The sequence below is a fragment of the Paroedura picta genome, chromosome 4, assembly GCF_049243985.1.
Source record: "Paroedura picta isolate Pp20150507F chromosome 4, Ppicta_v3.0, whole genome shotgun sequence".
Lineage (NCBI taxonomy): Eukaryota > Metazoa > Chordata > Lepidosauria > Squamata > Gekkonidae > Paroedura > Paroedura picta.
This window is the reverse complement of record NC_135372.1, coordinates 92903308-92930912: the sequence shown is the minus strand read 5'-3', so window position 1 is coordinate 92930912 and position 27605 is coordinate 92903308. Positions and strand designations below refer to the sequence as shown.

The 27605-nt window shown below is 44.3% G+C and overlaps 2 protein-coding genes across 2 annotated transcripts in view; one reads left to right on the top strand and one right to left on the bottom strand.

Annotated features, from left to right (window-relative positions):
* The window catches only part of RPL10A (ribosomal protein L10a), a 486091-nt gene that overhangs the window by 382442 nt on the left and 76044 nt on the right, over nt 1–27605 (bottom strand). The window lies entirely within an intron of this gene.
* On the top strand, nt 1319–15681 carry SARS1 (seryl-tRNA synthetase 1). The gene is made up of 11 exons (XM_077334240.1): nt 1319–1595; nt 4209–4279; nt 6030–6110; nt 7909–8067; nt 9219–9362; nt 9543–9698; nt 10813–11034; nt 11437–11566; nt 12621–12778; nt 14184–14313; nt 15027–15681. The coding sequence occupies exons 1-11, from the start codon at nt 1460–1462 to the stop codon at nt 15182–15184; spliced, it is 1545 nt and encodes a 514-aa protein (XP_077190355.1). The 5' UTR covers nt 1319–1459; the 3' UTR covers nt 15185–15681.

Here is a 27605-nt window from a genome sequence, read left to right as displayed (position 1 = left end):
TCAATCTGGGAGTGTTCAGAAACACTGAACAACACCCTCCAGGCCTGTCCCCAAAGAAGGCTCCTCCTATCTTGTGTTGTGGTTTTTTGAATGCATTTATTACTAGGGGAATTTGTACATTAGTAACCAGGATGGAGATCACAGGTTTATTATATAATCATCCTTACTTCATCCTTGGCAGCATCATTTAGGCTAGTTCTGCTATTTCTATGAACACTTTTATATAGTCAGTGATGATTTCAGCCACGGGAAAGCAACTCATTTCTATTCAATAGGTCTTCTGAGTACAAAAAGAGTGAAGAATAATTGATCTTTAAAAATAATGCTGATAGTAAAGTTATTCATCTTTTATAAATGTAATTGCTGTTTCCTAATTATTATACAAGAACTAGAATATCCTATTTATCACAATACTTGATATTCAGACAACAGAATCAATGAGCTTTGATGGTAATTCTGTTAAAGTTAATGGTAATTCTGTTAAAGTTCTTAGCATTTAGAGCCATTTTGTGAATGGGGTGACAATGGCATGATGCTTTCCAATCTGGAACTTCCAAGAAAACACCAGGTGACACAACAATTTTAAAACTGTGCTTAGAAGAGCAGTGCCACCATCCGTGATTTGGGCTGGATGAGAGAACTCGGAGATTCATGGACAACACTTTATTTAAAGCATGCAAACAGTGATAGCAAATTGCTAGAGATCATCTTCTCTCCAAAGCCATTCACCCGTCCTCATATACAAGAGCTGCAGCCTCAGCTGTGGATTGTAACGTTAATCTCTTAACACAAATTGAAGCCGGTGATTTTTCTCACCTTCATTTGCAGAGCCTCACACCCTGCCCAGCAGCAGTTGAATTGTCCACCGAGAGAACCCTTTCCAGTCCCTAAAAATTAGCATTCCCTTGCCAAATCCCTGGCCACTGTCAGCCCCCCCCCCCCCAGTCATGAAGATCTCAGTGAGCCAACAAAATGGAACACGTTTTAAGGAATTTCTCAACCCAAGGATTGTAAAACGACGATGTTCTTTGCTGAGAGGGACCCAGCATTGGCAAACGTTTCTTAGCCTTGTCCTTGGTGCTTACGGAGCCAATCCCAGGGAGCTCTCCGCTAACTGCAGAGACGGTCCCAGGTCGGGAGCTGTTCTTCACGCTGGATTTCCGCACGGGGGTCCGCAGAAATCGACCAAGTGAGCGCCAAGAGCGATCCTGCGGATTACCAGTGGGGGCGCTGTTAACCCTATGTAGCTACCATGCGCGGCTCATCTTCGCTCCGCCGACAAGGCCGAACGCACGCGCAGTCCCTCTTCTCCGCCGCGCCCGCAGTGCGCGTGCGCACGTCCTGCCGCCTGAGTTGCCTGCCTTCTTTTCGCTTGGCGCAGGGCAGGGTGTGCCCCTCTCTCCCGCTCCCTCCGCGGCGGTGTTAGTCAGTCAGTCAGTCAGTCGTTCGGCCGGCGACCATGGTGCTCGACCTGGACCTCTTCCGCACCGACAAGGGCGGCGACCCGGCCCTCGTTCGCGAGACGCAGCTCAAGCGCTTCAAGGACCCGGCCCTCGTGGACGCGCTGGTGGCCGCCGACGGGGCCTGGCGGAGATGTAGGTGCTGAGGGGGGAGGACGGCAGGCAGGCAGCGCTCGCCCTGCCTTGCCCCTTTCCCCTCGCCCCCCTTGAGCCGGCTGGGCTCCTGCAGCCGCGGGGTTCCTGGCCAGGTCGGAGGGCGAGGGAGGCGGCCCAGCAGCCCCACTTCGGGGCAGCTCCGTGCTTGCGTGGTCCCAAGACCTCGGCGCCCCACGGCCGCGGTCATTCTACGGGAAGCCTTTCCCCGAGCTGCAGAGCCCCGCTGCTCCCCGGCGCCTGTCCGAGCGGGCATTGGCGCTGCCTCGTCTGATGCAATCCTGCTGTAAGCTCACGGATGCTGCGGCTGCAGAGCGCCTTGGCTGTGCTGCCGTAGGGAAGTCACAGTTCTGGGTTTGTTGTTTTGGCAAGTTGGATCTCGCAGCGGTTCCCTTACAGTTAGTTTTGAGCAAGTACAATTCTTTCTAAAAACATAAGATAGCTCCGTGATTTCCCATATTCCCTAACTAACAGCTAAGGTCAGCAATCTGTTCGATATTCACTAACCAGACTGAAAAAGAATATATGGAAGGGATCCGTCAACTTAGGGACCTGAGGCAGCTGTGCTTTCCTTTGTAAGAGTGTGCTTCCAACCACTGGTGGTGCTCTTAGTTTTTCCAAGGTTGCCAGAAATTAGTGTTAATTGAGAAGCAGTATTCCAGATAAAGGATCTAGAGTAGGATCTAGAGTAGGTTAGTTGGACCTTGGGTATAACTGGATACCAATGTTAGTCACATAAAGCCTCTTGTGGCACAGAGTGGTAAGCGTCTGAAAGGCTGTCTGAAAGCTCTGCCCATGAGGTTGGGAGTTTGATCCCAGCAGCCAGCTCAATGTTGACTCAGCCTTCCATCCTTCCGAGGTTGGTAAAATGAGTACCCAGCTTGCTGGGGGGTAAAACGGTAATGACTGGGGAAGGCACTGGCAAGGCCATCCTGCATTGAGTCTGCCATGAGAACACTGGAGGGCGTCACCCCAAGGGTCAGACATGACTCGGTGCTTGCACAGGGGATACCTTTACCTTTTTAATGTTAGTCACAATGCATTTGCCCAATTGATTTCAGCAAGGAATGGGGAAAAATGAATTCCTTTGCATTGGGGTCTGAAAGTAAGGGCTTTTTCAGGATTGAAGATGGGGAGAAGAATTTTGAAATCTATCAGAATGAGAAGTTGGAAAAAATGGAATTATGCATAAAGCAAAACAATGCATTTGGTGTAAATACCTAGCGAATTAGATTTACACAAATGAGGGATTTGTGGGAAGGGAACTAATTCCCCCACTCTCTCCTTCTTGCTTTTCCTCTTTCCCTTCCCCAGCAATGCCTGCAGTTTCTCTCCTGTCAACCTAACCTGTTTGCTTTCCTTTCCCCTGGCAGCCCATCCCTTTCCCTCCCATCCACCTACTTTCCTATCTCTCTCCCCTGGCATGATCAGTGTCTCCTGCCCACCCCATTCCTATTCCACATCTTTAGCTTTCCTATTTTACATGTTCAGATACCCCCTCCTCTCAAAGTTTATCTTCCTTTCCTGTTTTTGTACCTTTTTAAGACTGCATGTGTTGTTCCACCCTACCCTCTCCTCTTCCCAGCTGACCTGAACTTTGTATTGGCTGAGTGTAGTGGAAATGTCTGCGAAAATTCTTTTCTTAAAGAAGCAGACATTATATCTATTATTTTGAAAGAATTTACACCCAGGTATATATTTTAAATATTATTTAACTGAAGTAAACATAATCCTATTGTGCGGCTTTTTACTCTGCATTCTAAGGTCATATTCAGAATTATAAATGTAGATTATTCCTTTATATTGAGGTCTTATATATTTAAATGCCAGTATTCAAGAATGCCAGACTCATAAGAGAAAACAAGATCACTTTCATTGACTGAGACCTTCTTTCCCTTTATAATAAAGTCTTGGAAGTTAGGTGGAGATTATTTGGAAGTATACTTACATAATAAACACTGACAGGAGAAAGAGGTGAAACGTTTCCATTATATTCTTTATAGGGAAATTCAGTTGATAGACTCCTACCTTGTTCTTGCCCTCACTATGAGGCCATCTTAGTCTGTGCTTTGTATTTAGACAATAAAGCCACTCATGGAACAAATAAAAAATTTCATCTATCTGTTGATGTTTGATCCTATTCCAAAGTTTATGGTGTTCTCAGTTTTTCTGCACTAGTGACTTAGTGCGCATATAGAACAACTATCAGATCTGCTGAACCTCTTTAATTTCAGGGGGTGCTAAACAAACAATATAGGCTTAAAATTATATGAAAATATGTTCTACTGGTTTTGTACAGGTTGCTTTTCAAATAAGTGGTATAAGGATATAAAGCTTTGATACCAAAACATTACAGAGAAGGATTATGTCGAGGGTTAGGAAAGGAAAAATAGTAGAAATTTTGCTGATCAACATTATTTGAAAGGGAAATCCCTTTTTCCTTTGGAGGTGTTATTTTCAATTTTAAAACAGCTATTTTAAAGAACATAGATTATTTTAACCTATTTTATACCTCCAACAGAGGTAACTAAACAGTTTGACAGATATATAATGATGTTTAGAAAAGACTTAACACTTTCTCAATTTTCTTTCTAGGCAGATTCCGTGCAGACAATCTGAATAAAATGAAGAACCTGTGCAGCAAAACTATAGGAGAGAAAATGAAGGTATGATTTGTTGATAATATATATTCTGATGATTGTCAGCTTATCAAAACATTTTCAAGGACACCCTTTTAGTTTGTAATTAGCTTTGTAGGAAAGATATACTGCTTGAATCATGATATGAAAAATCATTGGCTGTGCAGAATTGGAGATGTGCTAATATATGCTAAGGATGGAGGGAAAGGGATAATGAGAGAGAATTAACAAGCCGTGCCACTCATTTTAACATTGGAGTACACTATTTAAAAACAGAAATTGTTTAATGAAATTGAGCCTACTGTCATCTTAGGGCTGGCATTGATTTCTTTTCCTCAAGTGGGTGATAAAAACATCATTCTACTTTTGTCCAGCCCGTCATGATAAGTTCAGCAGGTCTTCCATAAGAAGAGAATGTAGGAACTGAACCCTACATCTTCATGCTCAGTAGGGATGGGCACTAACTGGTTCGTGGCCTGCCCAGTTAATGAACCATGAACTGTTGTGAATAGAGATGGGCACAAACCTGTAAAATTGAGGTTTGTAGGTGTTTGTGGGTCGGGGGGAGTCATGAATCTCCAACTCTGAACTTATACAATTGTGTTCATGGACCAGTTTGGTTTGTTGGGTTTGTTATGTGGTAGGCTGTCTCCTGGTGTGCTAGAGATGCAAAATTCACTGCGGAGCCCACTGAGTGGATCACCTCATCTTGGACATGATTTCTGGATGTGGGCCGCCACCTCTCCTTGTCATAGGTCTAGGTATGAGTAGCATGAGCTGATGATATCTCCTATCTGAGAGAACACTCATTTTCTCTGCATAGTGGTGGGGGCAGGGGCAGGATAGCAGATTTATGGCAAGATTTGAGAGGTCAGGCCGTTTGGCAGCCTTGTCTGTCCAGTACTATAGGGGATTTGAGTCGAGAGGCTTGGCCAGGTGTACTGTCACCATGACCTCGGCCAAGACTTCCTTGAGAATTGGCCTGGCCTGCCTGATACCACCCACTTCTCACAGAGTCACCTTTGAGTGACAGACTGTTAAACCAAATTCTGTGGAGAGTGTTAGTTAAGAAATGACAATGAGGAATTGATAGTTTAGCAATGACTAAGGACTAGCAAGGAGAAAATAAGGAATTAATAGATCAACGAGGATCCCCATTCAAGCCAAAAAGGGGAAATCTTCTAGGTACGTAATCCCTGCCTGGTTAAAAGGGAGAGAGCTTTTAAAAGAAGAACTTAATTGTATGTTCCTGCCTTCTTGACTGGAATAGTCAGTGAAATTGAGAAATCTGGACTTCTAAGTTAAAGCAGAAATGGAAAAGAAAGCATCTCTCAAAGTTTCAAAAACCTACTGGAAAAGCAAAAATGCTTATTTGTTGGCAACATATTAGCTGGATTTAGAGTAATTGCAAAGTAGGTTTTATTATTTAGCCTCTTCCCTTAAGTCCGTGGTGTGGGCCAGAATCAAAACATATAATAGCATGACAGGAGGCGACAGCCATGGACCAACAAATAAGAAAATAGATATAGGGGCTACTCATCAAGAATAAAAGAAGGAAAACTACTGTGTGTGAGGGAGGGAGGAGGGTGAAATGGCCATAGCACCCCATCAGAATCTCAAACTAACTTCATTTTTATTAAATTCTAGAGCGGGACAGTAGTGTTACTAAGGCATTTAAAAATGTTACTGTTTTCATATATGTACAAACATGTGCTAAGCCTGAGGTCCATGTGTCCTGCGAGTTCTAATGTTTGTTTTTGCATCTGCCCATTCACAGAAAAAAGAACCAGTAGGAAATGATGACCATGTGCCAGAAAATGCACAAAATCTTGATGAGCTCACAGCAGACACTTTAGCAGTAAGTGATGTTCTACAAGCTTTTGGTTTATTTATTCAAATATACAGTCTTGTTTTGCGGGATGGACTGGAAGAGGTGTTAATATCAGTGTCTTCCTCTTCTATCCTTTGATCACTTGGATCAGCTGTGTAGTTGTTTTCAGGTGTGTGATGGTCTTTGCGCTGTAGGCATTGGGTTGGTCTTTTGCACTCACAGGACAGAACTTTTTTTTTACATACCCTTCCCCCTGCAGCCTCCTGTGAGCCCTGAAATCTTACCTTCTGGGGGTTGTTGGACCCTCTGGAAGAATGCAGTGGATTCTTGGTTAGTGATTGAGGTGCTTCTAGGTGGCTTTATACTGAGGGTTGTCAGCTAGTCAGAAAGCAGTTCACTTAGGCTTTGTGAATTTTGGTGTTCTAGGAATAGCACTCTAGGTATCATGACAGGGAGGCTACTGTCGATAGTCCAAGGGCTTCATTCATTGGAAGTGGCTGCAGAAAAGGTGAAATGCTTAAGTCATCTGTATTCCTTTTTGCCTGTATCAAGCAGCTGCCCAATGTTTCATGCTTGTGGTTTATCAATTACCTAGTGGGCTGTAGTTGTACTTGAGAATCTTGAATTTTTCAAGCTTTGGTGGTATGTGTGTTCCTTTGTTTCAGAAGGATATAATTTTGTACATTATTCTCATTAAACACGGTTGGAGAGAACATAAATCTTGCTTTCACCATGAGCAAACCATGGGCCGTTAGTGCCAGCTGGCTTTAAGGGACAAATTAAGGGGTTTAACAAAATAGAAGTGGACGTGAGTTATGTTTTCTTTAGCTACATCTCTTAGTTTACAGTACATAATTATTTTGCATTATTCGGTGTAAGTTAGTACTGATAATAATTTTTTTCTGGTTGCAGGGTTTCGAAAGAGGGGTGTATTCATTTAATCAATTGATAAGACACGTGTGCTGTTATAGCCCCTTGTGGCTTGCTCTTGTCCAAGCAGCAGCTGCTACTCTGGGAGTAAAAAGAAATTAATTTCAGAGTTTTATAGTTTGTATTGTCCACATTTAAATTTAGAAGTTATGCCTCCTGCATAAGTTTCTTCCCAGGCACCAGCCGTTATAGCAGTGAGTACAGAAGCCGCTGCCAGTCAGTTGCTGGGAATATGGTATATACTGTCCAAGCAATTTCAGAGGTCTCATAACTCCTGCCTTACTCTGCTGTCTCGTGGCTGCTGTTCAGCTACCCTAAAAACTCCAGGCCTGAACTTCGTTTTGTAGTAAATCCCAGCTAATTTAGAGTGCACCGTATTTTCAGTTCTGTTATATGTCTTATATGCCATATTATTACTTTTCTGTTTTAAAAGACTGATACAAGTCTCTGTATGCCTATTAATACTGTATCAGGCAAAGAATTTTGTTTAGAGAGCTGACTTGCTTAATAAGGTTTTTTTTCTGTTCAGAGCAATAAAATTGCAGAGTAGCATAGAAAATCTTGCAAAGGCAGTTCTAAGTATTTCTTTTGTTTACCTTCACTCAGCCCCTTTACAGGGGTCATTAGCCATTTAATATGCTTGTTAGTTAAAGACAATGTCTTTAATGAGGTGCTCCTCATCTAAGACAGAGTTTTTGCAGGAACGTGTTATTGACAGGCAAACTTTTGCCTTTTCTTCTGAACATATAATGGATTAACGCTGATGATAAACCTTCAGATGAAGGGTGAAGTTAAAATCAGTAGTGCCAGTATGTTATTAAAGGATGTTTCTTTTTTTGCAGGTGGTTATTTTCCCTCTTTCCTTCCATATGTTGCGATGTGCTTTGTGTTTTAGGGTCTGCAAGTAAGCCAAATAAAGAAAATCCGTCTTCTTATTGATGAAGCCATACTGAAGTGTGATGAAGAGCGCCTGAAGCTAGAAGCAGAACGATTTGAGAACCTTAGAGAAATTGGAAATCTTCTTCATCCTTCCGTGCCAATCAGCAATGATGAGGTAGGAGCAAATTTTGAAGACTTTTGGTAAAGGCACAATGGCAGTGGTACTTCTTGCAACATTCTTGTGTAGCTGTGTTGATGTATTATGCTGTCAGGATTGTGGGTTGAAACTTGATATTAAACGTCTCTGAACCAAACGACTGGCTATGATTTTTAAAAAGTTGGGTTCAGATTATCCAGAGCCACATAGCAGCTGCAGTGAAACGATTCTGTAAAAGAGAGAGGCCAAACAAACTCAGAACAGTGCTGTGGGAGGGAGGGCTCCTACTTCCTCCCCAGCTATTTTCACACATGAAATTCACACTGGGGGGAGGGAGTTATTTTCCCGATTTTACAACTCCAGTGCATGTAGAACAGGAAAATTGACAAAATAATTCCCTCCGTTGCGGTTTTTGCATGGAAAAATGAGGTGGAAGGGAGGTTGAGATCCTTCCATCGTGATGCTGTTAAGCCTGATTGGGCATGCTCTCTCTTTTAAGAAATTATTTCCTGTAACTGCTGCATGGCTGGACCCAACTCTGCAAAAATTGAAATGCATAATTTGATTCTCTGGGGAATGGGTTTGTGATGGGAATACAGTTTTCATTATAAAACATTACACTCCACAGAGGATAGACAAGTATAAATGGCTCTGAAGAAGTGCAAAATCCTATTAAGAAAATGCATGAGATATAGTTACAGTCTTTGTAATCAATTTAATTTAACCCACAGACATATTTTAACTGATAATGCTGGGGAAGCTTAATTGACTAGATTTACTCTGAAATCTTTAACACAGTTCCTGTGTGCAAGTGTTACTATGGAGATAATGTAGTTTGTTTAGGTGGCAAGTAGCAATTTTGGAAACCACGGCAGCTACTGGGTGCTTCTGTGAGGAAAGGACAAGTTCTTCATAGACACGTATAACAAGTTTAGACCCTTTTCAGTCTCTTGAGGATGAGTCCTTAGGATTCTTAGGTTTTCCAGGTAGAGAACAAGCGCAGTGCAATAAGACTTGGGTCAGTTTAATTAAGCTCTGTGCAATCAGATGTGCATACGATCAGGGTTGTGCTGTGAACAAATAAAACCTTTGAGGACATTCTTGCTAAGAACTGAAGTGATTTATTGTTCTGAAAATCTCTTTCCTCCCCCTTTCCCCAACTTTGGTAGGATGCAGATAACAAAGTGGAGAAGATATGGGGGGACTGTGCAGGGAGGAAGAAGTACTCCCATGTGGACCTGGTAGTCATGGTGGATGGCTATGAGGGAGAAAAGGGAGCCATTGTAGCGGGTAGCAGAGGATATTTTCTTAAGGTAAGAACATAATATCTTAATATCTAGTATATTAAAGACATAATAAAGTAAATTTATGTGAACTGAGGACCAGAGTTGTAGCATCTTGATAGATCTGTGCTAATTCAGGCTATGTGTTCTCAGGTAGTCTTTGTGAAATAGAATGCTGACTGGTCCACCTCTCTTCTCTTTCTTCCTTAGGGTCCCCTTGTTTTTCTAGAGCAGGCTCTCATTCAGTATGCCCTACAGACATTGCTCAGTAAAGGATACACGCCTGTTTATACCCCCTTCTTCATGAGAAAAGAAGTGATGCAGGAAGTGGCTCAACTAAGTCAATTTGACGAAGAGCTTTATAAGGTAAGGTGCAAGGAAAAGATGACATTTTCAGTAGTACATTAAGGCAGCTTCCAGGAATGTTTTGCTACAGTTATCAATGTACAAGAAAATTCTTAATGGAGTCACATCGAATCTTGAGAGGCTTAACTTCAGGTATTGCTGATACTTACCTCATTGTCAGATGCCAGAGAGGAACTGGTTTTTTGAACGGGAACCTAATGGGCTGATGCTATGGAAGTTAAGTGTCATCATACTGAAGGGACCAGAGGTAGCAGTTATGTCAGAAGGGATGCAGTCATTACAAGTATTTGTTTAAAGCATTACATGTCAGCCTTCCACCAAATTGGACCCCCAGTATTAAGAATACTTTGGCATGGGCTGAATGGGTCCATTGCTTTAAGCCAGAGTCTGCTATGTGCTCCCCAGGTTCTATGGCACATCTGTCGAAATCTTTTCTGGTGCCCACCAAGTGTTCGTCTAGAAAGTGGGCAGGGTTAGTTAGGGCTCTTGCCCAGAAGACTTTTGATTGACTACTGGAGATTTGATTGGCCATGCAGATTTTTTTTTTAATGTTGCATTGGCAGCAGCTGCTACCACAATATAAGGATACTAAACTGTGGTAATCATTTTGTTGCTGGGCCCACTATGCTGTGTCAGTATTCCAAATATTCTTGCAAATTCAATGAAGTTGGGGATCCCTTCTTTTAGATCCTTTCTTTTCTCATACCCACCTATCATGACAGTGGGCTTTGTTAAATATTTTCCGATGACTAAAAGTTAATAGGGATAGCAAGTTGGCCTAGTTATTATTATTTTAAATAAAATAATATCCTAAGTTGTATCCTAAGGTGCCCTTGTGCAAACAGAAGGCAGTTCTGTGTGGAACGTGTTAGCATTTTTGATGATTCTTACTATGCTCGCCTTGAGCTGTAGGTCTCTACATGGAATCCTGTGCTTTCACTGAAGAAGTTGAGAAATAACTTTTCTGCAAGCAGAGCTCATGGATTTTAGTGTGAACCTTGAGCTGTTTTTCTTTCCTAAAAAGAACTCTTCTTTAAAATGGATCAATATGTTGATATACATAATTGTGTGTGGCTGTTCTAGTGTGATGCACTCACTACTTGTATTTCTCAAGGTAATTGGAAAAGGCAGTGAGAAGAGTGATGATAACACCATTGATGAGAAATATCTCATTGCTACTTCTGAGCAACCAATTGCTGCATTGCACAGGGATGAGTGGCTGAAGCCAGAAGATCTGCCTATCAGATATGCTGGATTATCTACTTGCTTTCGTCAGGAAGTTGGCTCACATGGCCGTGATACTAGAGGCATCTTCCGGGTGCACCAATTTGAAAAGGTATTCCAGTGCAAAATCTGTTAAACAACTTTGCTGGGAAGATTGTTCTGGGTATGGTATGAGAGAGAGAAGAAGACCTGCATTACTTTTTCTTCGTGCTTTGTCTGTGGGGAGGGGGTGGTGGTGGAGTGCCTGAAGCAAAACACTCTTCTATTCTCTCAAAAGATTTTGAATTTGGAACAAATTTTCTCAACATGTGGTATATTCTAGGGTCTCTAAAGGATGGTTACTCATTGCTGTTGATAATTAGTGCTCAACATATGAAATAAAATTACTTGCTAAATTGTGTTTGGCATTTCAGTATTGTATATGTTTGTTATATTTTGTACTATTTTATACTGTGCTCCTCTTTGTGTTGCCTGCCGTTATAAATTTGTCTCCACTCTTCTTGGTGCTTTCTAGATAGAGCAATTTGTCTACTCATCACCTCATGATAACAAATCTTGGGAGATGTTTGATGAGATGATTGCAGTTGCTGAAGAGTTCTATCAGTCTCTGGGCATCCCATACCACATTGTGAATATTGTCTCAGGTACATCCACTTCCTCAAATCAAGGGAGGTCTGATCCTGTGTATATTTGCTGTGAAACCTCTCATTGCATTTAATTAAATAATCCTGAGTAAACTTACTAGACAGTAAGCATCATTGATCTTCTTAAGAATTGCTACAATCTCTAATATTTTATACGTAGTTCTAGTATTCAAGCTTGCAGATATGTACCCATGTTTAGTTTAATTTCACTTCAGCCTAGCAAAGTAAATATGTATCTCTTTGACAAATATCACAACAAATCTTTGTTTGTCTGAGATGGGAACGAACACAGCTGCTTCCACACCTGTGCCCTCCCTTGTGCCTTCTTTCTTTTTCCTTCCTTTGCATGCAAAGGACATCCCAAAACTTTGTGATTTCATTATGCACCAATTTGACATGATTTCCAAATGCAGGCACCTGGGCAAATTAGAATGTGTATGCTCCCTGCAAGGATTCTAAACTGGGATTAAACAGAAGTATAGATATTCTTTTACTGGCTGTCTTAGTTATGAAAACTGTCTTGGTAGTGGTTCCAGCATTCTGGAATGCCCATCATGAGGAGATGGGGAATGTTCCTGCGTTAGCTAGTTTTGTTTTCTTAATGAGATTGAGATTGTGCTTTTAGGTGAGCTCTCTGTAGTACATTTGAGGAAAAGGCATACAGTCCAGTCCATTAATGTTAGCCTGCTCAGTACCTTCAGATCAGGTTTTTGTAAGATGCCTTGAATTGATAGGGAAAGAGGAAGGCATATAAAAGTGTTAATAAAATAAATTGTGCAGGAAAGCTAAAAGCAATTTGTTTAAGTGCCTGAAATGTATCTTAATCAAACTAGGGAGTTCTGCTTTGTATGTCAAAAGTGGAGGAAGAGGGAAGTATGCAAGCCCAGTAAAGAAACTAAATTCACTAGTTTCAGGTTGACTTCTAAATGCAGCCTTTGTCTCCCTTGCTTTTGTTCTATATCTCTGAAATGAAAAGGGTGGGAAGGATACACCTCTCAGTTTTCCTTATCTTTGCACCAAAGGAGTGCCTAAATACTGCTGTTTGTCATTATAGGTTCTTTGAATCATGCTGCCAGTAAGAAGCTGGATCTGGAAGCATGGTTCCCAGGTTCGGGAGCTTTCCGAGAGCTTGTTTCCTGCTCAAATTGCACAGATTACCAGGCACGTCGGTTGCGCATCCGTTATGGACAAACCAAGAAGATGATGGACAAAGTAGGTTGCGTCAAATCTTTGTTTCTAGTGGTTAACTGAACTGAGATTGGCTTCAGGCTTGGTTGACATTCTGCATCGAGGCATGACCGGAGACTTGGAGTTATTGTATTTTCACTATTGTCATAGGCTCTGTGGGAACCTTTTCTTTTATGCCAGGGTTAGCTCCTGGAGAGGTTTATGGTATTCACTAAGCCATACTCCTCCTTTGACATCCCTCTGGTATCATTCAATTCTGTGGCAGCATCAGGGATACACAGGTGCTGGTGTATTTCCCTACTGATGTATCTTCACATGCTGGTATAGACCTTAGGAGGTACTCTAAATCATACAGAGTTTGGGTTAGTATTGTTCTGCAAGACTTCAATGAATATTGAATTGCTCTCATCTGTATCTGGAGGATTCCTGTGCCTTTTAGATAATTGTTGCTTCCTTTATGATTTTAGACACAGATCCAATGTCTAGAAAGTTCATTTTTAAAGCAAAGCTTTTATTTATGTGAATATAAGCACCTAAAAATAAAAGGCTTGCTAGATTCCCATCTACTAGTGAATTAGCTGGAGAATGTACTAATCCCAAATTAGTGCATGTTGATGTTAAACTGAAAATCCTCAGAAGGAGTACTTCAGTCCTGTTGACTGGCAAACAGTGGCAGAAAAACTTAATAAGAGCTGAGTAATATAGCTAGAGTATAAATATACCTACAAATGTATGAGTGGATTCGGAATTGGCTGCTGCTTTTCTATGGAAGCTATATTTTGATATGCTCTGACAGAGAATAGGGAATTATTTTAATGGCATAACAAGACATGCCATCCATTATAGAGAGAGAGAAAGAGGGCGGGCTTGCCCACATCTGGAATGCTACATGTAATTCTGACTGGAGAGTAATGAGATGACTGTTTCCATGTTCTGCTTGTGAACCTTTCGGTGGCATCAGGTTGGTTACTGAAGGGAGGCCAGAGTGCTGAGCTTGGTGGAAAATGATCTGACCCAACATCCTGCGTGGCTCACAATTCAGACCTCTTTCTGTGTTCTAGGGAGCCCTGACTGCCTCCTCTTTGGAGGTCTAACATGTAAACATATGTTGCTTCACAGCAAGAAAGAAACAAAAATGTAGGTTTACGTATCTCGCTTAACTGTGAAGCAACTTATGTTTTACACATTAAAAATCCAACTAGGCAGCATGACTTAAACAGAAAAAGAGGAGAAAAAACAAGGGAAGCAATACCAAAGTTTCCAACGTCAGCAATTATTTACAAGTATATATGTAATGTGCAGCGAACAAGATGGTGAGGTGGTTATTTTGGAGTGTTGCTTCACTTACTTAAAAGGATGCATTTGCTTGAAGCTGCCATTGTTTGCTGCTGAACACTCAGAATATGATGTTTTTTTTAAAAATGTGTAGGTGGAATTTGTACATATGCTCAATGCCACAATGTGTGCTACAACACGTACTATCTGTGCCATTTTGGAGAATTATCAGACAGAGGAGGGAATTGTTGTGCCAGAGAAACTAAAGAGCTTCATGCCACCAGGTAAAAAGGATCCCTTCTATATAATAGGCCATAATTCTTTTTCTTTCATCAAATTATCTCTGCTACTGTCTGAATCTGTTATCATCTAGGCCCTTTTTGAACTCTACCAAAGCTGTTACTTTTTCCCTTAGAGCAAGGAATCCAGAGTTGATTTGCTAAACCAAGACTATCCTTTAACCACAATTTTATTCACTGCGGCTTAACATATAGACAGAACCATATTGTTCCAAATGCTGCCAGGTTCTTTTGAATGCTGTTCTGCCCATCAGTAGCAAGTTAGGATTAGCCCATGAAAGGCTGGACTGTTAATATCTTTGACCTGTCCTTTGCTTGGTGTCGTGGTTAGGAGTGCAGACTTCTGATTTGGTGAGCCAGGTTCGATTCTGCACTCCCCCATATGCAGCCAGCTGGGTGACCTTGGGCTCGCACTGATAAAGTGCTGTGATAAAGAGCTTCGAGACTCTTTCGGGTACAGAAAAGCAGCATATAAGAACCAACTCTTATTCTTGGTGGGAGAGGCTAAGCTTTAATACTGTCCCTCTGCCTACCTTGCTAAATGTGAAATCCAATGAGATGGGGCAAGCATATAAACTATGGATTATAAGGATTGTGTACTTGTCTGAATGGAAATAATGAAAAGGGAGCCTGGTGAATATTTATTGTATCGATGCCCAGGTGTGTGGCTGTATTTGATATCTCTGTTCTGCTTTTAGGTCTGAAAGAAATGATTAAATTTGTGAGACCTGCTCCTATTGATCAGGAACTTTCCAAGAAGCAGAAGAAACAACATGACGGAGGCAAAAAGAAGTCAGCTGGAGGGGACTGTGCCCTGGAAGGGAAGATGCAGAGCATGGATGTGAACAGTTCTTAGTTTCATGTGTTCCTTTACTGAGGCTTTGTGGGTGGAACTAGGGGGCACCTGGATATGAATTGCTTTGTCTCATCCCTTCAACAGCAATGGGCAAGTCACCTTTTCCATCTCAGCTTCCTCTCTCTATAGCAAAGGAAGGCGCTTCCCATGGTGGCTTTGAGGATCCATTGACATTTACCCTGCACTTTGATTGTGGAAAGTATTGCAGGTGCTGACTATTTCCCCAGCAGTTGTATGTCTTAAATTATGTTAATTATGTGTAAAAACAGTTTCTGTCCAAACTCCTAGCTGCAGATCCAAGCAGAGGGAACCAAAGTGTTAAATCCCATTCATTTGTTGACAGTCTCTGACTAGCTGGAACAACAAGGGGGTTAAGACAGGGAAAGTAGATTGGGGCATTTATGTAATTTTACTGTCAAGACAGTCTGTACATGTTGTCATAGGATTTTACCTGATTTGATGGGACTCAGTGAATAAAGCAAACAGTTGAGAAATTAGTATCTGTCTTAGTTGTATTTTGAATTCATGCTATATTTTTGATGCCTTAGTTTAGGAATACTATTTGTATTTGTTCCTTTAGTTGAGTAACCTAGGTGTTGTGAAGAGAGCAAGTTAATGTGGTTTAATGTTTACAAAGTCTAATTTACCTATTAATGTATTTGCACCAAGCTTTGTTCCTAGATGTGGAGTTGCTGTGGGGCAGATTTGAGAAGTTTTAATGTAAGAGGAGACATGCTGGATCAGACTAATGGTCCATCTAAGCCAGCATCCTATCTCATACATAGAATCATAGAATCATAGAGTTGGAAGGGGCCATACAGGCCATCTAGTCCAGTGGTCCCCAACCTTTTTATCACCGGGGACCACTCAACGCCTTTTACTGAGGCCCGGTGGGGGGGGGGTAGTTTACTCCTCTACTCTCAACCACTGCCCTAACGCTCTCTGATCGCTATGGTAATGTTTAAACATCCCTTCAAAATAAGATACAGACACGCCACAACAATGAACATAAGGAACATTTTATTTTCATGGAAATTTTAACTCATGACAATGACAAATCAATGGGAACCCTGAGCTTGTTTCTCTGCAACGAGATAGTCCCATCTGGGAGTGATGGGAGACAATGATACCCGAAGTGTGTTGTAAAGGGCCGGGGGGGGGGGGGAGGAGAAGGCATCCTTCGGGGCCCACCTCCAATTAGTCGAAGGACCACATGTGGTCCGTGGCCCACAGGTTGGGGATCGCTAATCTAGTCCATCCCCCTGCTGAATGCAGGATCAGCCCTAAGCATCCTAAAGCATCCAAGAGAAGTGTGTATCCAACCTTTGCTTGAAGACTGCCAGTGAGGGGGAGCTCACCACCTCCTTAGGCAGCCTATTCCACTGCTGAACTACTCTGAACATTTTTTCCCTGATATCTAGCCTATGTCGTTGTACTTGTAGTTTAAACCCATTACTGCGTGTCCTTTTGCAACCAGTGGGAACAGCATCCTGCCCTCCTCCAAATTACAATCTTTCAAATACTTAAAGAGGGCTATCATGTCCCCTCTCAACCTCCTTTTCTCCAGGCTGAACATTCCCAAGTCCCTCAACCTATCTTCATAGGGCCTGGTCCCTTGGCCCCAGATCATCCTCATCACTCTCCTCTGTACCCTTTCAATTTTATCTACGTCCTTCTTAAAGTGAGGCCTCCAGAACTGCCCACAGTACTCCAGGTGTGGTCTGACCAGTGCCGTATACAACGGGACTATGACATCTTGTGATTTTGATGTGATGCCCCTGTTGATACAGCCCAAAATGGCATTTGCCTTTTTTACTGCTGCATCACACTGCCTGCTCATGTTTATCTAGTAGCCACTGATAGGCCTATTCTCCTTCTAATCCCACTTTAAAGCTGTTTATTTCTGTAGCAATCACTAGCTCCTCTCATAGTGAATTGCACATTTTAATAGCTTATTGTGTAAACAAGTATTTCCTTTCATCCATCCTGAATGTACTGCCCATTGTTTTGTTTTTTTTGGATGCCCTCCAGTTCTAGTATTTTGGAAGGGGGGGAATTCTTTATCAACTCTCTCTGCCCCGTTTATAATTTTATAAAGCCAGTTAGTTGCCTCTTTTCTAAACTGAACAGGCCCAGACTCTTCAGCCTTTCCTGATAGGAAAGATGCTCTAGGTTCCTAATCATCTTGGTCGCCCTCCTCTGTATTTTTTCCAAGTCTGTGATATCTTTTTTGAGATACAGTGACCAGACTGTACACAGTATTCCAAATGAATCCACACCATAGATCTATACGGGGTATTATAATATTAGCCATTTTATTTTCAATCTCTTTCTTAATCATCATGAACCCAGAGTTTGCCTTTTTTTAGTACTGCTGCTCTTTGGGTTGACACTTTAACTGTTTGCACACTGGAGGTTTCATGCCGTGCTGCAAACTGGAGTTTTGGTCATGGCAGGTTGCCCCACTTTTTCCTGCACCCACATGGGGGAGCATTTGGCCTGGTGCACCTCATCTGCCCCCAATTTGTGCTCCTGCATGGGAATTGGGGCAGTGAAGTTCCCAGTGCGTAAACGGTCTTTTATTGAGCTACTATGACTCCAAGATCTTTTTCCTTCTCAGTTTCAGTAAAGTCAATCCCTGTACTTGAAGCTGAGATTTTTTGCCCCACTGTGCATCTCCTTCTACTTTCTAATACAGAACTTCATTTGCCACATTGTCACCCACTCACTCAGTTTGTTGGAGGTCCTCTTGGAGCTTTTCACAGTCAGGCTTGGTTTTCACCATCAATAGTTTTGTGTCATCAGCAAACTTGGTCACTCTACTACTCACCCCTAGTTCCAGATAACTTATGAATAAATTATATTGTATCAGTCCCAATACCGATCCTTGTGGGACCCTGTGGCTTCCTTCCTTCCATTGTGAAGGGACTTTTAAATGAATGGGTGAAGCCTTCCCAAATGCACAAGCATCAGAACAAGGAACAGAGTTTATTTTTGCATTACACTTCACAAGGTCTCAAATGCCATTTTAACTTGAATAGACAGTCCAAAACAACATAGAGGAGCTTGAAGGTAAGGGGAGGGGAAGCCACAGGGAAAGCATGGGATGGAGGTAGAGTTAGTATTGTGATGATAGGTTGATAAGGAGAGAGAGAGAGACTGAAAGTAAAGAGAGAGGATAATAGACCCATAGGACGGGGCACACCTGCCAACTGAATGCTTTGGGCCTGAAAACAGACACTTTCAGATAGAAGCCTAATTCTCTAGCGTAAAGGGCATATGGCATATGTGCTCACAAGTTTAGAACCTTACACCTGGGTTTCATAATACCTGTTCAATTGCAAACTAAGGGTTAAAGACTGGGGTGGTTAAACAATTCAAATGTAGGTCTCCTTGTTCCCTCTCCCTTATAATCTTTCCATACTGCAGGCATTTTCTAGGTTAGAAAGCTGCCACAATGAAACATACTCATGTATCAAGGAAGTGTTCTGGTTAAAATAGCTGATGGAGACCCCATGATATGTGAGCTATTGCCTAAGTGATACTATGAAATTAATTACTTATGTGATAAGCCATCTATGTACCAAGAAGTAATCACTCAGGAAGATCCTGGAAAATGGATTTATTACCTGGGACCCCATTTTGATTACTTGCGATATTGCTGTAAGTTTGGGAGAATTTATTCAACAGCCATTTGATTTCCTTTATTTTTCTACTGTGACTTTGTGAGGAATCGTCAGTTCTTTTTTGGATAGAACAAAGGTGCCTGCAGGCTCAAGAAGGCTTCTGGTGAATCCTGGTTTAGGTCTATCGTGCTGATTTTACATTCTGCTTTGGGAACCCAATGGACCCAAAAGCAGGATACAAATATTAATATTAAGAATCAAATATAAAGACTCACAATGTATCTCCATGCAAAACACATTTACACTTCAAAAGATAGTGTGAGCATAGAAAATAAAAACATGCATATGTAGAGAGAACAAGTTGTGGACGTTGTGCATAACAGCAAAAAAAAAAAGGCGTGTAAAGGGAAAATGAGCCTCTTGTGGCGCAGAGTGGTAAGGCAGCCGTCTGAAAGCTTTGCCCATGAGGCTGGGAGTTCAATCCCAGCAGCCGGCTCAAGGTTGACTCAGCCTTCCATCCTTCCGAGGTCGGTAAAATGAGTACCCAGCTTGCTGGGGGGTAAACGGTAATGACTGGGGAAGGCACTGGCAAACCACCCCGTATTGAGTCTGCCATGAAAACGCTAGAGGGCGTCACCCCAAGGGTCAGACATGACTCGGTGCTTGCACAGGGGATACCTTTACCTTTACCTTTACCTTCCTAGGACCTGAACAGCTTCCTCCTCCTTGCCGCTGCCGGTGATGGTTTTCCTCCACGTAGCCAGGTATTTTGTGTCATGCATCTGCCCCCCCTCCCCGCCCCCTCTTTCCCAGGCTTCCTGTGTAGCTCTGCTCTTGCTTCTATTATCCCATATGCCAAGAGGTCTGGGGAGCCGTGTGCTTCCAGATGGCCTGGCTGCAGTGGGATATTCTGGCCCGGCAACAGCTTGTTGCCATGGAATGGAGAAGGAAAATTCTGAGGGGCTTTACGCACCGGGATCTTTGTAGCAAATTGGTCACTGAATGAAAAATCGCCATTTAAAATAGTGGAATTCGTCGTTATGCATACCTGCCTTTGTAGTGGAATCCAGTTGCGTTTTGTAGCGTTTCCCACAGGCTTCCGGTCTCGGCAGAAATCGCTAGAAAGGAAGCGCTATTGCCGAGCTCGTCCCGCCCCTGGCCGTCAAGCAGCCAATGGGCAGCCGTTAGCATGCTCCCAAACAGCCCCATTCCCTTTAAGAAAGGTTAAAAAAAAAAAAAACAGACCCATTGCAACGAATCTGTGTTAATTCGTTGCAACGGAGAGACCCATCCAGCTGCCTGGTGTGTTTGAGCTGTCGTTTGATCGTTGCCACGCTCCCTCCGAGTGAAAAAAAAAATCCCCCCCCCCCACGGGCCCGATTTTCGGCTGAATTAATGTGTAAAAAATAAAGGGAAAATACATCAGCAAACGGGCTTCTCTGTTCTTTGTGCTTAGTGACTGAAGGGGAGGGACTGAAGCCGGGGAAGCCTCTAAACTGAAAGAGGCTCGCTGGTGCGTTTATCCCCGCTCGCTCGGAGAAAAAAAAAATGGCGATCGCTTCGCCGGAAGATCAGAGAAGAGAGCCAGGGGGAGGGACTTTGTAGAAACCACAACAATGTTAACGCACAGGTCTTTTTCGCTAGTGTTGCAGATTGGTTGCAGGAGTGTATCGTTTTCCGGAGGGTGAATCCACTTTTGGGGATTTCCCTGAAAGCGCTACAAGGAAGCGCTTTTTGCAGATTGGTTTCAGGTGTGTGGCAGATTGTCGACGACGTTGTGCATAACAGCAAATCAGTAGTGTTTTCAATTGGCAACCATTTTGCTATTTTGAAGGCGTGCAAAAAGCCCCTGAGGATTCCCTTTGGCAGGTTGTGTGCTGAGGAGTGCAGACTCTTCATCTCCAGTTCATCTGGCAGTTGCTTCCCTTGAAAGGGCCGAAGAAAGGCACTGCAGAATTCTGGATATGTTTTTAGAAATCTAGCACAAGATTCTTGCTGCAAATGTCATGTCTTGAAAGTAGGACATGGGAGGCTCTGCCTGCTGGCTGACTGGTTTCATTTAAGGACAGCGATTAACAACTCTGGTTTATGTAGCAGATACTAACGAATGCTACTGTCCTCTAAGGTGGAAGCATTGCTGCTGGCTTGTCAGAAGAAGTCCGAGATGAATAAGACAGTTTGCCTTTGAGCCACGTGGAGCGAGACATTGCTGGCCAATGTGTTTCTAGGTGGTCCCTGTTATCAGTGGCTGGGAACCACTGGCTCTCAGACCTTCCTAGGGACTGTGGAGTGTTAAGCCTGGCATTGCATTTCACTAATTGGGGCATTTAGAGTCAGGGACAACATTCCACGAAAACATGTAATAAAAAAAAAACTTCTGATCTTGTTTTTTTTAAGACCTGCAATTTTTAAGAGATCCAGCCAGACTACTCCACAATACTTTTATAAAGAAAATTCAAGTTGTTCCTGAAAGTCAAGCAATTCACTGACAGAGTGTATGGAGACAGAGGTCCATAGTCTTCCTCAGCCAAGACTTTCCCATACAAGAACTTCCAACCATCATTACCCCGTCTGATGTCCCCTTTGGAGAACTGTGCTTAAATGAGTATCACAGAATGATGCATCACTTGCAGCCAACAGAATACTGCTTCTGATGCCAAGTCCTTTTTAAAAATCTCTTGGAACGGATGCATAGCTTCTCTCATTTGGCAACCTGAAAAATGGTTTTATGTTTAAACTAGGGGCAAAGCCCGTTGTGTCCAAGAATACAACTGGCGCTAGAGCTTGGCAGTGGGAAGAGGAAGGGGAGGGGTTGTCCAGTCTGTAAGGGCATGGAGTTGAATGTTGAGGCCTACTGCACAGTGTTGTTGTGCAGATGAAACAGGAGACAAAAGAACCAGTTTCATCTGCAGAATAACGCTGTGCAGTGGCCTCAAATCTGCAGAGAGTTGCAAAGAAGAAAGACACATGGCTTGGCTGTGTCTAACCCCCGGCCAGAGCAGTATTTTAAGTGAGAGGGGGCTTTTCTGCAGCCTCCCTGTCAGCCAACTGTTTGGCAGAAGGGGATAGTCCTGCCCCCCCCCCCCTTCAAAAGGAAGGCCCTCAGACTCCCCTGTGTTGCTCTTGGAAAGGCCTCCCTCCCCTCAGTCAGAGCCTGTCAGAGGCTCCTTTGCAGCAGGCCTGAAGGGGGGAGGGGGAGCACTCTGCAGCCTCCTGCCAGCTCTGTCAGGGTTCTGAGGCAATTTGCAGTTGGACATGACAGTTAGGACAGCCTTGGGGTGAAAAGGACTGGCACAGCCTGTGTTCTCACACCCCTTGGCAGCCCTTCTGACCTCCTCTCCCTTTGGTGGTCCGGAACAGACTGGCAGCCATTTCTCCAGATTGCCCCTGGCTGGCTGGAATTTTGATCTGTCCTGATGAGGGGCCAATCGGAAGGCGCTTTGCACCTTCCATATGGCCCCTCCGCTTGTCAGTCCAGGGCCATGGGACCAATTGTTGCCCTTCCTCATCACGGACTGAGCCCACCCCAACACCCCTTACTGTTTTAATAAGAGGGAAAAGATTGGCCAGTAAGGTTATACTCTGGAGCAAATCCTGTAAGAATTAAATGGGAGGGCTCTTAGCCTCCTTTGCCTTTTAGAGAAGGAACAATAAAGGCCAGAGAAGGACAGATCATCAGAATGGCTACTGACCAGCCAGCAGCACCCTTATTATTATTTATTTATTTGATTTGTATGACCGCCGCTCTCGGAAACCGGCTCGCGGCGGTTCACAACATTTTAATACAAATACAATATATTAACCATTAAAATTCCCCATTAAAACCCCATTAAAACCCCATTAAAACAATGACTAAGTCACAATGATGGCGATTAAAACTATTCCCGTACAGGCCCACTGGATGAGCAGAAGGGAACGGAGGATAATTGGGCATAGGATGGAACACTCTGGGGAACCAGGTCAGTTTAGTACTGGCCTCCCCCCTCCGGGGAGAGGGGTCCGATCTTAGCCCCGGGCCATCACCCGGCCTTAGACAAACGCCTGGCGGAAGAGCTCCGTTTTGCAGGCTCTGCGGAACTCAGAGAGCTCCGACAGGGCCCGCAGCTCTTCAGGGAGCTCATTCCACCAGGTAGGGGCCAGGACCGAAAAGGCCCTGGCCCTTGTCGAGGCCAGGCGTGCCTCCCGGGGTCCTGGGATCATCAGCAGATTCTTACCCGCAGAGCGAAGTGCCCTGCGGGGGGCATAAGGAGATAGGCGGTCCCTCAAGTATGCAGGACCCAAGCCGCGTATAGTCTTAAAGGTTAGTACCAAAACCTTGAACCTGATCCGGAAACAAACTGGCAACCAGTGCAGCTGCTTCAGCAGAGGCTGAACATGGGACCTCCAAGATGATTTAGTGAGGACCCGTGCAGCTGCATTCTGTACCAGCTGTAACTTCCGGGTTAGAGACAAGGGTAGGCCCGCGTAGAGCGAGTTACAGAAGTCTAATCTAGAAGTAACCGTTGCATGGATCACAGTGGCCAAGTGTTCCGGGGGCAGGTAGGGCGCTAGTAGCCGAGCTTGGCGTAGATGGAGAAACGCCGTCCGGGCTACCTTAGTGACCTGGGCCTCCATGGAAAGTGAGGCATCCAGAATCACTCCCAAATTCCTGGCTTGGGGCACAGATGACAATTGTACCCCGTCCAGGCAGGGAAGACGCGCTTCCTGTTCCTGCTCCCTTCGGCCTAGCCAAAGGACCTCCGTCTTAGAGGGGTTGAGTCTCAGGCGGCTCTTCCTGATCCATCCAGCCACTGCTTCCAAACAACTGGCGAATTTTTCTGGGGGGAGATCTGGCCGGCCATCCATCAAGAGATAGAGCTGGGTATCATCAGCGTACTGGTGACACCCAAGCCCATAACTCCGTACCAGCTGAGCCAGGGGACGCATATAGATGTTAAATAACGTGGGGGAGAGCACCGCTCCCTGTGGCACCCCACATGGGAGTGCGAAGGAGTCGGATAACTCCTCCCCCACAGCGACCCTCTGTGATCTGTTCTCTAGAAAGGAGGATAGCCATTTAAGAGCCACCCTTCCAATCCCAGTATCAGCGAGGCGGTGAACCAAGAGCTCGTGGTCAACCACATCAAATGCGGCTGACAGGTCTAATAGCACGAGAATGGCCGACCCGCCCCGGTCCAGCTGGCGCCGGAGATCATCTGTCAGGGCGACCAGCACAGTCTCCACCCCATGGCCAGGACGGAAGCCAGACTGGTATGGATCAAGGGCCGAAGTTTCCTCCAAAAATGCTAGGAGCTGGTCCGCGGCGGCCCTCTCAACCACCTTGCCCAGGAATGCAAGATGCGATACCGGGCGGTAGCTGGCGGGGTCCCGCGGATTCAGCGATGGTTTTTTCAGAAGAGGGCGAACCACTGCCTCCTTGAGCCGCTGAGGGAATTCTCCCGATGTAAGGGAGAGGTTTATAATCTCCCTCAGGGGAACACCTATCCGTGGGTCGCTGATCTTAAGCAACCACGACGGACAGGGATCAAGGGGGCAAGTGGTCGCCCTCACCGACCCTAGCAATTTGTCCACTTTGGATAAAGAGAGCCGCCTGAAGCCATCAAACCTGATCCCCCGTAACGGCCACGGAGCTTCTAGTTCACGAACTGTATCAACTGTGGCAGTAAGGTCACGACGGAGCGACAAGATCTTATCCGCAAAATAGCTCGCAAAAGCCTCGCAGCCTAGTTCCAATTGACTACTATTTTGATGCCCTCCTTCGAGGGCAGTAAGGGTCCGAACTATCCTAAATAATTGGGCTGGGCGAGAGCTAGCGGACGCGATTTCCGCAGCAAAGTAGTCACACTTTGCCGCTTTCACCGCCATCTCATACGCCCTCATAAGCGTGCGATGAGATGTTCTTGTAGCTTCATCGCGGGTCTTCCGCCACACTCGCTCTAGCCGTCTCACCTCCCTCTTCCTCTCCCGAAACTCCGCGGTAAACCACGGGGCCTGCTTGAGGCGAGGGCGGAGAGGGCGCTCAGGAGCTATCTCGTCAATGGCGGCCAACAGGCGGGACTGCCAGTCCTCCACCAAGGCCTCCAACGAGACACCGGAGGGCATCGGGTCCCGCAGAGCATTCAGGAATCCTTCGGATTCCATAAGTCTCCGTGGGCGGACTAAAATGCGTCCGTCACCCAAACAGGGGAGGGGTGGCATCCGTAGGCGAGCCTTCAGGGTATGGTGGTCAGACCACGGAACGATGTTGTTAGCCACCAGATCGATCTCAACACCAGCACCAAAGATCAGATCCAGGGTGTGGCCAGCCTGATGAGTGGGACCAGCAACAAAGGAGGAGACAAGCTTGTATCACCTATTAATGATGCTGCCCAGTGTCTGTGCAAGATGCAGTGGGATTCTTAGCATTGCTTCTGCATAGTGCCCACCAGTAGGGATGCTGGGAACTCCCTTGGTCAGCCCTCAGCAAATTACCTCATCTCACCAGTGTGTTGAGGGCAAAAAGACTATCCAGGTTGGCATGTTGGCAATGGGGACAGGGGACTCTTGAAAGCACAGCACAACCTAAAACTAAAGCAGGCAGAGCTCCTGCCTCTTCAGGGGGCATAAAAGGAACACTGGCAAGCACAACTGTTCTCTTCCTCTCTGTCTGAGGAAGTTTCCCTTTCTATGCAGCTATTCATAGTACAGGAGTGTTGGTCAATTTTGCACCTGGTCTTATTCCATTAGAGGTGACTGAATGGTCAGGATGTTTTTGCTGGGCTTGAACAGGCTTGCTCTTGGGTGTCAGATTTAGGTGAGTAGCTATGTTGGTCTGAAGCAGCAGGCTTAGCTATATTTCTTGCTCAATTCCTTATGCATCTTGACTTTAATTAGCCCTTCCTGGCAGCACCCTCTGCACCCTCGACCTTCTCAAGCAGAAGGAAGTTGGTGATTTCTGTTACAATGTATCTGAAAACACGTACGTCTCTGTGTGTGTGTGTGTGTGTGGAACCTCAAATACCCAATATAAAACTTTGTTGGCCTTAAAAGGCATGAGGAACTCAAACTTTATTCTCTTGGACTGTCGGCTGGTGGCAGCAGAGGCAAGCACTTCTTTCAAGACTCCACTGATACTGTTAACAGATGAGCGTAGAGCTGCTGAACACCAAGGATCTGTTGGCCTGCTTATTCTCTTTTCCTTTTACTTCAAAAGAAACACGTTTAGTTTAAAGTGTAAGTGCTTTGTACTCATCTGATTTGGGTTTTTTTTTGGGGGGGTAGATTTTCTTTCAGGAGAAAACAAAAATCAAATTAATTAAAAATGGTAGAGACATGAAAGTTTGACTTAATTCAACAACTGTAAAATTCTAACTTCCTAAACTGTGTCAATGTCCATTGCATCATTTCAGCTGCAGAAATATTTTCTCTTTATGGGCCTGTTTTGTTCATGTGAAACAAATAGAAACAAATATCTGTTGTTTTTCAGCACTTCCTTAATTTAACACATGTTTTGTAATCATGTCCCCTATTATAGACAAATGCAGCAATAATACAGCCTTATAACGAACTTTCAAGTTAATGCTACAAAAAGGAGGTATAGTAATGTACATGTAGTGCGTAGGATGAGGAGACAAGCTTGAAAATGTAATCTGTGAAGAGATGGCATAGGTGAATGTGTAAAAGAATGTTAGTATTTGTGCTGAATAGTGGAGTGTTGGGGTAGTGGAGTGTTGCTTAGGTGTGTATAAAACAGTATAGTCTGTTTGTAATATGAACGATTTTCATGACAGGGATGATGGTACATATGCCAAAGAGTGTTATGGCTAAGTATACAGTGCCAGGAGAGCAGGACGCAGTAAAGGGTTCTGGGGATTCTGGGAAGTTGTGCAGCCCAGGTTCTAAAGGGCAGACTCCTGGGAGGCCAAGGGTTTGTCTCCCTCACCCATGACCCTAAGTTCTGATTGGGAGCTATTTGCTGTGGTCTCAAGCAGAAGGAAGTCTGTACGTCAAAGAGCGATGCTGGGATGTGAACTACTGAGGAGCAACAACGTGTCTGCATAGCTTTTGGCTATCTTAACAGTGACAAGCCTGTGCTTTTCTTTATAGCATATGTGTCAGTGGAAAGGTTTGATTAGTGAATGACCTAATGACATCTGCTGTTGGCAGAGTTTAAATAGGCAAAAAGGTACAAAGCACCAGCCTGCTTGAAAGAATAGAATAGTTTTATTCTGAAGCGAGAAACATACTTGGTATAGAAAGAGGAGTGAGAGAGAGAGTACTGTCCCGGTCTAACTGTTCTGTTCCTTGTTCAGTCTGTTCATTCTGGAGGCAAGTGGGGAGGAAGTGCTCAAAGGAGCAGGAAGTCTCCAATAGAGCCAGTCAGGATACTGGAGGAGATTACTGGGACAATATCAGGATTTCTAACTACACTAAATGCAGGTCTCCTTCAATGCCCACTTTAGGATATTCTTCATATTCTGCTCAATCATGCAGACTGCAGATCTTTCGTTTTCCAACATGGACAAGGACTCCAGGCAACTTGCCTAATGTGCTTCGTTGGGAAGTTTGCCTGGCCTCAACCAGGGCCAGGGCATTTCGGTCCTGGCCCCCACATGGTGGAAAGAGCCTCCGGAAGAGCTGAGGGCCTTGCAGGAGCTTTCGCAGTTCCATGTAAGACGGAGCTCTTCTGCCAGGCCTCTGGTTGAAGCCAGGCCCCTCCATGCTCAAGAGCAATCAGACTAGAACAATCTATAGATGTATTAGCTGGCACCCCTGAGGCGCTGGAGGGGGGAGGGTAAGGGAGGAGGTTGGGTTGG

Coding starts and splice junctions, on each gene's coding strand:
- SARS1 (XM_077334240.1), top strand. CDS start 1,460: ATGGTGCTCGACCTGGACCTCTTCCGCACCGACAAGGGCGGCGACCCG. Junction 11,035..11,436: donor GGGTGCACCAATTTGAAAAG/GTATTCCAGTGC, acceptor GGTGCTTTCTAG/ATAGAGCAATTTGTCTACTC. Junction 12,779..14,183: donor CCAAGAAGATGATGGACAAA/GTAGGTTGCGTC, acceptor AAAAATGTGTAG/GTGGAATTTGTACATATGCT.